This window comes from Hippocampus bargibanti, linkage group LG06 (assembly GCF_051943395.1).
Source record: "Hippocampus bargibanti isolate YZ-2025 linkage group LG06, ASM5194339v1, whole genome shotgun sequence".
In the NCBI taxonomy this organism is placed as follows: Eukaryota; Metazoa; Chordata; class Actinopteri; order Syngnathiformes; family Syngnathidae; genus Hippocampus; species Hippocampus bargibanti.
The window spans coordinates 11,470,168-11,482,500 of NC_142739.1; the positions used below are offsets into that span (position 1 = coordinate 11,470,168).

At 48.5% G+C, this 12,333-nt stretch overlaps 1 protein-coding gene across 3 annotated transcripts in view; it reads right to left on the minus strand.

The window, feature by feature from the left end:
• Positions 1–391: 391 nt before the first annotated feature.
• Positions 392–12,333, minus strand: part of LOC148896473 (uncharacterized) — a 19,702-nt gene continuing 7,760 nt past the window's right edge. For all 3 annotated transcript variants that reach the window (XM_088998288.1, XM_088998290.1, XM_088998289.1), the window contains one exon: positions 392–4,101. In XM_088998288.1, the coding sequence (XP_088854414.1) occupies positions 407–4,101 (3,695 nt within the window). In that variant the 3' untranslated portion in view covers positions 392–406. The remainder of the gene's footprint in view (positions 4,102–12,333) is intronic.

The following is a 12,333-nucleotide window of genomic DNA, read 5'->3' on the forward strand; positions in this document are numbered from 1 at the left end:
AGAATAAGCAGAAATTTAGTACTTTCACGGCATTAAATTCAGAGTACAGTCATCTGTTGCCATCGTGCGCTGCCGTTTCTGCAGCATTTTTCATTATTCAATTTGATGTCGCAGTCTATTCCATGGGACTTTCTTCAAATACCACGGAGCAACATGAAAGTGAGTACATCCGATTGAAAAAAAAAAACTTCCAGCCCTTGACACCTCTAATGTGTCTGTGTGCATGCGTGTGCGCGCAGCTAATTGTAAGCGAGCTCGGCCGGAAAAAGGCACGCAATACTAAATCTAACTTACAGCATCTTTGTCCGAACATTTTTAGACACACATACTGCACCCGCAAAACTGTACGTAATTCGTAACTTGAATGTTCATAAATTGGGGAGCGTCTGTATCTCCGGTTTTAATATTAACCCGAGCAAAGTGTTGAAAAACTCTTCTGGAATGAGTACTTACGTTGGTTTGCAGAGTTTCGGTCAGAGACTTGCTCCACATTCCAATGCTTGTGTCCGTTATGCAGCAGCGACTGGGCGTCCTTGACCGTGATTCTGCTCTCCTGCTTTACCAGAACCGTCCGAATGTCTCGGTTCTGCTGTGCCTGCGTGCCTGCCCCCGATTTGTCGTCCTTCTTAAGACACGGGGATGCGCCAAACGGTAGATCTGATGCCCTCTCCTCAACCTTGATCAGAGCTTGCATGTCATTTTCAGTGGAAGTTCTTAGGTGAGGCTGCCGATTAGCCAAGCCAGGTTGAGCTCTGATGACCTTCTCAATATAAATTCCTGGAGATGGCTGACTCCCCCTGTCTGGATTTCTTTGAAACACACTGAATTCATCCACAACGGAGGCAGTGGAAGGGCTTCGCTGGGGATCAAGTCTGGGTTGAATATCTGCCACGGAAGTCTGTGGAATTGTCTCATCGCCATCAGAAATTTGGGAACTACACTCAAGTTTTTCATAAAGAACCTGACAATCTTCCTGCTCTCCCTCCAATACAGTTTCCGTGACGGCACGCAGATTCAAATCGTTCCAACGTACTCTTCCGTGCCTTGTCGTTCCCATCGCCGCTTGCTTTATCTTCTGGACTAACACCTCCTCTTCCTCATCTTTAACTCCTGCTTGTTGCGTGGAACACGACACGGATTGTAAACTTGTCATGTCGATCGCTTGATCATCAGTTGTTTTTTCCGAGCTACTTGCTTCAGAATGAGCGGGGTCATGTAGGTCACTTTGGGAAAGGTTATCCTGAGGCAAAGCCACGCCGTTACTCCCATTGCGCACCCCAACGGGAACAAGGTCTACGACAAGAACGTCATCTTTCTTGATGTCGTCTATGGAGCTCGGGTGGTCAGATTCTAAACGGAGGTTTTTGGCCATACGTTCTTGCGGTTTTTCCGATTCATTTTGCTTTGCTAGACTGTCACTTTCAAAGAGAAGTCTTTTAGAAGCCTTGTGGATTTTAATCGGATCAAATGGCTTTGGAGAAATAGGAGCGTGGACGCTGCCTTCATCGGCAGGCCAAGGTGGAGATGGAATCACAGCAGTAAATGAGACACTTTGTTCCTTGTCCACCAAGGTCATCTCCGGTTCATGATCCCAAACGGTGCTCGGATTCATCAGTCTGATAACTTTTTCCTGATGTTCGACACCTAATCTGGAGACCCCTTCAAAAATGTTGCCATTAGTGTATGTCAGCTCGGGACTTTCTAAAATATGCACCATGGCCTTGTGCTTCTGAAGGGAGGCGACTTCAGTGAAGATCTCCCCGCAGTTTTTACACTCTAATGCTTGCTTGGAATGGGCGGCGGTTATCACCCCTTCGGTCTCCATTTTTGAGGAAGCTTTGCGCTTTCGACTGCTCTTTGGCTTGACTGGTTGTGTTTCGGCCGATTGGTGGGATGTTTTTAGAAATGAGAGCAATGTGAGAGTCTTTTTGGATTTCTCCTTTTCATTCGTAACTTTCGTGGGACTATTTGAAACTTTAGTGGGCCTATTTACATTCTTGGATTTGGGGTTTACTGGGCTTTTTTCGTTGTGCTGCGCTGGGGTATTTCGAGGTGAAATTTCTTGCCCGGATGTTTTGGTAGGGTCCAATTTATGAACTTTCAGTTGGGGCTGCTTATGTCCTTTGAGCAAAAGGAGAGAGTCTTGTGTTACTTGTGTGCCAGGTGACTCTGCTTGGACTTTATTTTGGTTGCTTTTGGGGCTCATTACTTCCTCCTTTTTCTGTTGTCTTTTTGTTGCCATCTTTGTGACTTTGGAATTTTTGGACTTTCCTTTTGGCACGATTTTAGACAGGATTTTCTGTTTGACTCCAGGTTTTTGTTTCCTCTTTTGTAGATCTTTGACTGCAATTTCTTTCTTCATTTTTTTCTTGCTCGTTTTCTGTCTTCCTGGTGAATCGTTGGTTAACGATGACATCCCGACTTCGGCCAAAGATGTCGCACTCTTTGCTTTTTGACTTTTTGTGGCAATTTTTTCCGTCTTTTTCTTCTTCACTTTATTCTCGAACAGATTTGTTGCTTGATCAACTGTGGGTTCTTTTGTGGGGGATTGGCATTTCTGAAAAGGCACTCCTTCTTTTTTATTTTTCTTCTTTTGCGGGTTCAGGTTAACAATATGAGACTTTTTGGTTCTTTTGCGTTTTGGAGATTTACCACCATTTTGCAAATCTTCATCAAGTATGGACCCGATTAGTTCTTGCATATAACCTTGTATGATCAAGGCCCTGGCTGGTTTTCTTTTGCGTACTTTCACAAGCTCTTGAGCTGACATTACATTCACAGGTAACTCTGAGTTCTGCGCTCCCTCCTTGCTGGATGATTGTGAAGGACCCTCTTTAAAAGAAGTGTCCATGACATCGGACACACTTTCCACCTGATTCTGGTTCTCCTTTCGATCAAGCAGAAATTCTTCACCCTGTGTAGTCTTTTCTCCTGACTCCAGGGGGATTCCATCATCGGATAGTGAGAGCAACGGAACGTGACTGATATTTTGAATCTGCGACTGAGCCATGTCCTGCGAGTCATCTCCAGATTCTCCTAAAGCCTGCGTAGGTGCCTGTGGTGGGGGAAAATTGGAAGCGGAGAGATCTTGTTGAGTCGTTTGCAAAGATGTCAGGTTCTGCTCAACTGTAGGCCCCATCAATGAAACGGCACTTTGTAGAGATGTCAAGTCGTGCCCAACAACAGTCTCCGAGGATGGAACAGGGGATCCAGCTTCATGCTCATTTATGATACTTTGGTATGAAGTTTGATCCAGTTCAGTGGTTGGCACCAATGAAGGGGTTGGGATTTGCGGCTGTTGTTCATTTTGCGAGGGCTGACGGTCCCCAGTTGGTGTCAGGGCAGGGGTTAGTTCTAATATGATGGTTTGCTCAAGGTCTTGCTTCAAGTCTGTTCCTTCATTTGGGAAACCCAATGGTTTAAATGTACTGGAGTTGGTTGCATTAACTTCAAGTTGTGGATGAATTTGATGCATCATCTCTCCCTCTGGATCCAACCTCTGTTCACTTTGAGCAAGACCAAGCACTACGCTTTCATCTGACACAAAATGTAGGTCCAAATTTGAGAAGGGCAGGTTGATGACCTGTCCATCAGGTGTAATTGGTTCCAGTGTGATCGTTTGCTCCATCGGATCATATGAGTTGTTTGAAAAGTCTCCTTCCCCCGTCTTCGACTCCACCGGTGTCAGTTCCATAGAATCGGATTGGAGTGGGTCTATGTTTAAATTGACTGCTTTGGACAGCTCTGACATCTGCTGAACCTCCAAAGGTGGTGCATGAGGAGGCACTTGACCCAAAATCACCACTTGGTTTACTTTCTGAATGTTTCCCAAAGATTCAATAAGCTTTCGTATTGGCTCAGTGTCAATATTGCCATGGACTTTCTGAAGCCCATTGGGCTCCAATTGTAGCAACGACGGCTGGGCAACGGATATCGGCGTTACTACTTGAGCAAAGTGATCCGTATGTGACCTTGCTTGAATGGGTTTACCAAGTGAATTGAGTGAAACATTGTGCTTTTTTGTAAGATGCCGAAGATGCGTCTTGGGACTCTTGAAAGTAGCCTTACAAATAGAGCAGGGATACTTGGGTGTTGAGGCGTCTAAAGACAGAATAAGCAGAAATTTAGTACTTTCACGGCATTAAATTCAGAGTACAGTCATCTGTTGCCATCGTGCGCTGCCCTTTCTGCAGCATTTTTCATTATTCAATTTGATGTCGCAGTCTATTCCATGGGACTTTCTTGAAATACCACGGAGCAACATGAAAGTGAGTACATCCGATTGAAAAAAAAAATACATGCACGCACGCGCACACACACACACCATATTTTCTGTTGTATAAGGCGCGCCCTCAATGAAAGGTGTATTTTCAGAACTTTTTTCATATATAAGGCGGCTTCAATGAATGGCATAAGTTTTCCAAATATATATAAATAGATAAAAGTTTTCCAATTATAAGGCACACCATTGTCAGGTGCTACAGTATATATATACATATATGTATATATGTACATACATCTACATATATATACATATACATATTGTGATATCATGAGAGGCTAGCTCTCAGCGGGACGGGACAAGAAGTGCAATGGACGACAGGTTTGGATACAAACAAAAGGTTTTAATCAAGGGTTCCATGGGGAATTCACAATCAACAAAGGTTCGAATAGTGTATCTTCCAATACTTGTCAAAATAAAGTCTCTTCTGCTACTTAAATCCAAATAAAGTCTCTTCTGCAACTTAAATCCAAATAAAGTCTCTTCTGAGGTAAAACTGAAGACGGAGTTCTTTACAAGAGTCTCTAGGCCTCACGCCTCTTGACGTCCTCGTCATGTAGCCTAGCCACCTTAGCTAGGTTCAAATCCAGTGTCCAGTCGTGTGGTCCCAACTGGCAATGAGTTCCACGCAGCAATCAACTTCTCCACAGAGCACAGCAATCGAGCTTGTCTTTCCCCAAGCTGCACACTCAGAGGCTCTCTGCCTTAAGAGCCCTGCTTTCCAATCAAGCCCTAATCAGCTGCAGGTGTGTGGGTTTAATTGCTGCCTTCCACCAGGTGGGGCCAAGACTCTCTCTGGGTGGAGCCATCTTAGGGGGATGTATTTGCCCTCCAGGACACAGCCTCTCGTGACATCACACATCCCCCCCCTTGAGACCGACGTCCTCGGCGGGGTGAAGGATGCGAAACAGGCCAGGAAGGCCTCCCTTCGGGAGAGGGCATCCGCATTGCCTTGGCGCTTGCCAGCCCTGTGGACAACAGAGAAGTTAAAGGCCTGCAGGCTTAAGAACCACCTGGTTACTCTGCTGTTGGTCTCCTTGTTCCTGGCCATCCACTGGAGAGGAGCATGATCAGAGACCACCGTGAAGCGTCTTCCCAGGAGATAGAAGCGCAATGACTCCAGCGCCCATGTAATGGCAAGGCACTCCTTCTCCACGGTGGAATAATTCTTTTCCCTGGGCAACAGCTTCCTGCTAAGGTACAGGATGGGATGTTCCTCTCCTCCATGTACTTGCGAGAGTACAGCCCCCAGACCAACTTCCGACACATCCGCTTGCACCATGAAGTCCTTGCTGAAGTCTGGTGCCACCAGGATCGGACTGGAACATAGCGCCTGTTTTAGATTGGCGAAGGCCATTTCGGCCTCTGGGCTCCATTTCACCAATCGGGAGTGTTTTTTGGTCGTCAATTCTGTCATGGGGGCTGCTATAGTAGCAAAGTCAGCGATAAAGTGTCTATAGTTGCCAGCCATGCCTAAGAACGACCTCACCTGCTTCTTGGTAAGGGGTTGGGGCCAATCTTGTATAGCCCGTAGTTTTGCTTCTTGAGGCTTCACCAGACCCGTCCTATAGTGTAGCCCAGGTAGGTGGTCTCGCCAAATGCCAACCTGCACTTTTTCGGGTTCGCTGTGAGACCTGCTTTTCTGAGGGAGTCAATCACAGCTTGCACTTGGGGTAAGTGACTGTTCCAGTCGGGACTCTGTATGACGACATCATCTAAGTATGCTGCTGCGTACCTCTTGTGGGGGGTGAGAATCCGGTCCATTAGGCGCTGAAACGTGGCGGGTGCTCCATGGAGACCAAACGGGAGCCTGGTGTATTGGTAGAGCCCCTCAGGTGTGGCGAAGGCTGTCTTCTCCTTTGATGCCGGGGTCAGGGGCACCTGCCAATAACCCTTTGTGAGGTCGAGAGTGGTGATGAAACGTGCCTGTCCCAGGGAGTCAATAAGATCATCAACACGAGGCATCGGGTACACATCAAATTCAGACACCTCATTCAACTTCCGATAGTCGTTGCAGAATCGTATTGACCCGTCTGGCTTGGGAACCAACATGATTGGACTTGCCCAGGCACTTTGGGACTCCTCAATTACTCCAAGTTCCAGCATATTCCGTATCTCCTCCTGAATAGCTGCCTTACGGGCCTCCGGCACCCGGTATGGACGTTGGTGGACTGTTTTTCCAGGTGTGGTGCGTATCTCGTGTTGCACCACGTCCGTGTGTCCAGGTATGGAGGAGAAGACGTCTTGGTTACGCTCAACCAATTCGAGGGTCATCTGGCGTTGGTGTGGGGACAAATTTGGACCCGTCTGGACGTCTTCTCTGGCCGGTTCCTTCGCCTCGCTGGGGGGTAGGCAACTAAACAGCGCCTCTCTGGCATGCCATTTCTTTAGGAGGTTAACGTGATAAATCTGCTCAGTTTTCCTCTTACCAGGTTGCCTCACCTTGTAGTTTACCTCCCCCACGCGTTCGATGACCTCAAAGGGCCCCTGCCAGGATGCCAGGAACTTGCACTCCACGGTTGGTACCAAGACCAGCACTCGGTCCCCTGGCTTGAACTCTCGAGGCTGGGCAGGTCTATTGTAGGAGGCTTTCTGCTGTCGTTGGGCCGCTTCCATGTGTTCTCGCACTATGGGACAAATGGCCTTCATCCTTTCCCGCATGTCCCCCACATGCCCAATGAGGGTACGTTGTCGGCACGGCTGCTCTTCCCAAGCCTCTTTGGCGATATCCAGCAGTCCCCAGGGCCTGTAAGAGTACAACAACTCAAAGGGTGAGAAACCGGTAGAAGACTGTGGTATCTCCCTCACGGCAAACAGCAAGTATGGGAGCAGTTGATCCCAGTTTCGGCCATCTTCTTTGCTAACTTTCCTCATCATGGCCTTGAGTGTTTTGTTGAATCGCTCTACCAACCCATCTGTCTGTGGGTGGTAGATGGAGGTTCTCAGCTGCTTGACCTTGAGCAGGGCACACAGGTCCTTCATGACCTTGGACATAAAGGGGGTTCCCTGGTCGGTCAGTATCTCCTTTGGGATCCCTACCCGGCTGGCGAGAGCAAACAGTTCCTTTGCGATCTGCTTTGTGGTAGCCTTTCTGAGGGGGACAGCTTCTGGGAACCGGGTGGCATAATCCATCATTACTAAAATATACTGGTGTCCCCTAGCACTTTTTGGTAGGGGTCCGACGATGTCCAGCCCAAGCCTCTGAAAAGGGGTCTCAATGATGGGTAAGGGAATTAGCGGGTTTCTGTATGTGGGCTTGGGCGCCACCTGTTGGCACTCGGGGCAAGAACGACAATAGTTCTCCACATCCTTGTGCACCCCTGGCCAGAAGAACCGTTGCAAGATTCTCTCTTTTGTCTTTTCCACCCCTAGGTGTCCCCCTAGCAGGTGTGTGTGTGCCAAGTCCAGTACTGTAGCTCGGTGTGGTTGTGGTACAAGAAGTAGTTCGCGTACTTCATCATTTTGCTTCGTAACCTGGTATAATAGCCCCCGATCAACCGCAAAATGGGGGTATGTGGGGCTTGTCCTTTCCCCCAGTACTACACCCTCTAAAACCTGCACATTCTTCATGGCGTTGGCAAGGGTAGGATCCTGTAATTGGGCTGTACCATACCGGGCTGTTAGAGGAAGCAGCTTTTGGGTCCCTGGGTTCTCATCACCACTGGAAGCCGGGAGATTTTCTGGCGCTGGAGTTTCCTCAGCGGTCTTTGGGCCAGACTCCGTCTCCGTTGGTGCATTTGCTGTCCCTAGGAGGGCACAGGCTGGGGAGAGTAAATTAGAGGGGTAGGCTTGAGTATTCACTGCACGCGTCTTACCTCTCCCCTTCCGAGGTAGTCGGGCAGTCGCGTCCAATCAGGAGGGGGACAGGGAGAGAGTCAATCACACCAGCTACCGTGCGGATGATTCCCTTGGTTGTGGTCATGGTGAGTTCCGTAGTGTGGTACTCTCTGGTGTCTCCGTGGACGCAGGAGACTGGAAGGGTTTTCTCCGGAGATAACCTGGTTGGATCGACCAGCGTTTGGCGCACCAAGGTGACCAGGCTTCCGGAGTCCAGCAGGGCTTCAACATCCTCTTGATTCACCGTCACTGGACAGGTGGGGGGTCTTGTTAGTGAGCTTTCACTACCCCCCAGGAAGGAGGCATAGTGAGCAGGGTGGGCACTTGAAGAGTCAGCGGTCGGTATGGACTCTTCCGCTGGTTTTCCACACTGCCATGAGATGTGTCCCGTCTCTCTGCATCTGTAGCATCGTCTGGTTTCGGTGCGACTGGGCGTCCGTCACTGCCTGGGTGGACTTCTGACACTACCTGGAGCCATCTTGGCGGGCTTGGGCAACTTTGGGCGGGCCATTTCAGTCCGGGATGGGGATGTGTTGCCGGTTTCCCTCTTGGTCGTTCGCAGCATCTCCGCTGTGGCCTGGTACTGCTCCACCGCTGCCACTGTTTGACCCGCAGTAGTCAGCGACTGCTGACTGATTATCCTTTTTGCCTCATGGGGCAGGGCTCGTAAGTAGCGATCCACGACAATGGCCTCGACCACCTCAGCTGCCGTGCTCCTTTCCGGTTCCAGCCACTTCCGCGCGATGCGGGCCAATTCGTGCATCTGTGCCCGTGGAGGTTGGTCTGGCTGGAAAGTCCAGGTGTGGAAGCGCTGTGCCATCCCGAACTTGGTGAGCCCATGTCTGCTGAGAATTTCAGCTTTTAAATAGTCGTAGTCTTCTGCTCTGTCTGCGGTCAAGTCCAGGACAGCATTCAGCGATTGCCCTGTCAGGAAGGGTGCAAGCAATCCCACCCACTGCTGCTTGGGCCACTTTTCTCGAGGGAATATTCTTGGCCGCCATTTGTTTTTGCAAGAGCAATTCCTCTGCCTTCACGTCTGTGTAAGCTCTCAGTCGTACAGGAGTGGTCCATCGATGAGAAGGTTTCTTCAGCCGTCCTCTGTACAAATGTGAAGGTTTCGGACGTTTCGCCTCCTATCCAAGAGGCTTCGTCAGCGAACTAAAGTCTGACTGGTCGTATCGGCCCTATTTATATATCCCTAATGTCCAGACATGGTGGCGCCGGACACAGCTATGATAGGTCCCTACTCTCAGGTTGGGGGGGCAGAGGACCCCTCCCTGTGGCCCCACTGATTGTTTCTACATTCCTGACTAACGACTGGCCTATTACCCCCACTCCCACCGGTATCACCTCATCAGCATAACGACCCTCATCAGCATTACGAAAGTTGCCTAACCTGTTTTGCCTAAGCAGGCTATTGTATGAACGATCCAAATTGAACCTCACCCCACCAGACCGGTTTAATGAAGGATTTTGTTGTTTTATAAGAATCGCTTCTTTTACCCCCCTTTCAAACCATCTATGTTCTTTCGCTAAGATTTTAACCTCATTGTCGTCAAATGAGTGGTAGCTAGCTTTTAGGTGCAAATGTACTGCCAATTGAGGTCCACTTATATTATCCCTGCGATGTTGATAAAGTCTTTTTAAACCAAAGGTTGGTAGCTAGGTTCAAATCCAGTGTCCAGTCGTGTGGTCCCAACTGGCAATGAGTTCCACGCAGCAATCAACTTCTCCACAGAGCACAGCAATCGAGCTTGTCTTTCCCCAAGCTGCACACTCAGAGGCTCTCTGCCTTAAGAGCCCTGCTTTCCAATCAAGCCCTAATCAGCTGCAGGTGTGTGGGTTTAATTGCTGCCTTCCACCAGGTGGGGCCAAGACTCTCTCTGGGTGGAGCCATCTTAGGGGGATGTATTTGCCCTCCAGGACACAGCCCCTCGTGACATCACAATATGCATATACATACATACACATACATATACCCACACACACACACACACACACACACATATATACATATATATATATATATATATATATATATATATATATATATATATATATATATATATATATATATATATATATATATATATATATATATAAAATAAAAAAAAATCCTCGTCTCACCCACCATGGGTGGTGTCTGTCCCCATTTCAGCTCGGGTCCTCTACCAGAGGCCAGGAAGCTTGAGGGTTCTGCGCAGTATCTGTGCTGTTCCCAGCACTGCGCTTTTCTGGACCGAGATATCCGATGTTGTTCCCGGGATCTGTTGCAACCACTCGTCGAGTTTGGGGGTCACTGCCCCAAGTGCTCCGACCACCACAGGCACGACTGTCACCTTTACCTTCCAGGCTCTCTCCAGCTCCTCTCTGAGCCCTTGGTATTTCTCGATTTTCTCATGTTCCTTCTTTCTGATGTTCCCATCACTCGGGACCGCTACATCCACGACAACGGCTTTCCTTTCCCCTTTATCTATGACCACGATATCTGGTTGGTTGGCCATTACCATCTTGTCAGTCTGTATCTGGAAGTCCCACAGGATTTTTGCTCGGTCATTCTCCACCACCTTGGGAGGTGTTTCCCATTTTGACCTTGGGGTTTCCAGTCCATACTCCGCACAGATGTTTCGGTAGACTATGCCAGCCACCTGGTTATGGCGCTCCATGTAGGCTTTCCCTGCCAGCATCTTACACCCTGCAGTTACGTGTTGGATTGTCTCAGGTGCCTCTTTGCACAACCTACACCTTGGGTCTTGTCTGGTGTGGTATATCCCTGCCTCTATGGCTCTGGTGTTCAGGGCCTGCTCTTGGGCAGCCAAGATGAGTGCCTCTGTGCTGTCCTTTAGGCCAGCCCTCTCTAGCCACTGATAGGACTTCTTGAGATCAGCCACTTCTGCTATGGTTCGGTGGTACATCCCGTGTAGGGGCTTTTCCTCCCATGATTGTCCCTCTTCCAGCACCTCATCCTCTGTTCCCCATTGACTGAGACATTCTCTGAGTACATCATCCGTTGGAGCCTTCTCTTTGATGTATTCACGGAGCTTGGATGTTTCATCCTGGACAGTGGCTCTCACACTCACTAGTCCCCGGCCTCCTTCCTTGCGGCTTGTTTACAGTCTCAGGGTGCTGGACTTGGGATGGAACCCTCCGTGCATGGTGAGGAGTTTTCGGGTCTTAACATCCATGGTCTGAATCTCTTCCTTTGGCCACCTTATTATTCCTGCAGGGTATCTGATCACTGGCAGGGCATAGCTGTTTATTGCCCGGGTCTTGTTCTTGCCATTGAGCTGGCTTCTGAGGACTTGCCTCACCCGCTGGAGGTATTTGGTCGTAGCCGCTTTCCTTGTTGCTAATTCGAGGTTGCCATTGGCCTGTGGTATACCGAGGTACTTGTAGCTGTTTTCAATGTCTGCTATTGTTCCTTCAGTGAGTGAGACCCCTTCAGTGTGGACTACCTTGCCCCTCTTAGTCACCATCCGACTACATTTCTCCAGCCCGAATGACATTCCGATATCACTGCTGTAGATCCTGGTTGTGTGGATCAGGGAGTCTATGTCCCTTTCGCTCTTAGCATACAGCTTGATGTCATCCATGGAGAGGAGGTGACTGATCGTAGCTCCATTTCTGAGGCGGTATCCATAGCCTGTCTTGGCGATTATCTGGCTGAGGGGGTTCAGTCCTATGCAGAACAGCAGTGGGGAGAGTGCATCACCTTGGTATATGCCACATTTGATGGACACTTGCGTTAGTGGCTTGCCATTGGCTTCAAGTGTGGTTTTCCACATCCTCATCGAGTTTGCAACGAAGGCTCTATATATATATATATATATATATATATATATATATATATATATATATAGGTTCAACAGGACCCTATATATATCCGACCCTGTTTGCATGTAATTTTGGGGAAAGACAAGCTCGATTGCTGTGCTCTGTGGAGAAGTTGGGACCACACGACTGGACACTGGATTTGAACCTAGCTACCAACCTTTGGTTTAAAAAGACTTTATCAACATCGCAGGGATAATATAAGTGGACCTCAATCGGCAGTACATTTGCACCTAAAAGCTAGCTACCACTCATTTGACGACAATGAGGTTAAAATCTTAGCGATGTAATTTTCTCCGTGCGTGCATAGAAATAGTATCGATATAACCGGGACTATCGATATATCCGATATCGATATAACGAGACTTTACTGTATATCTTCT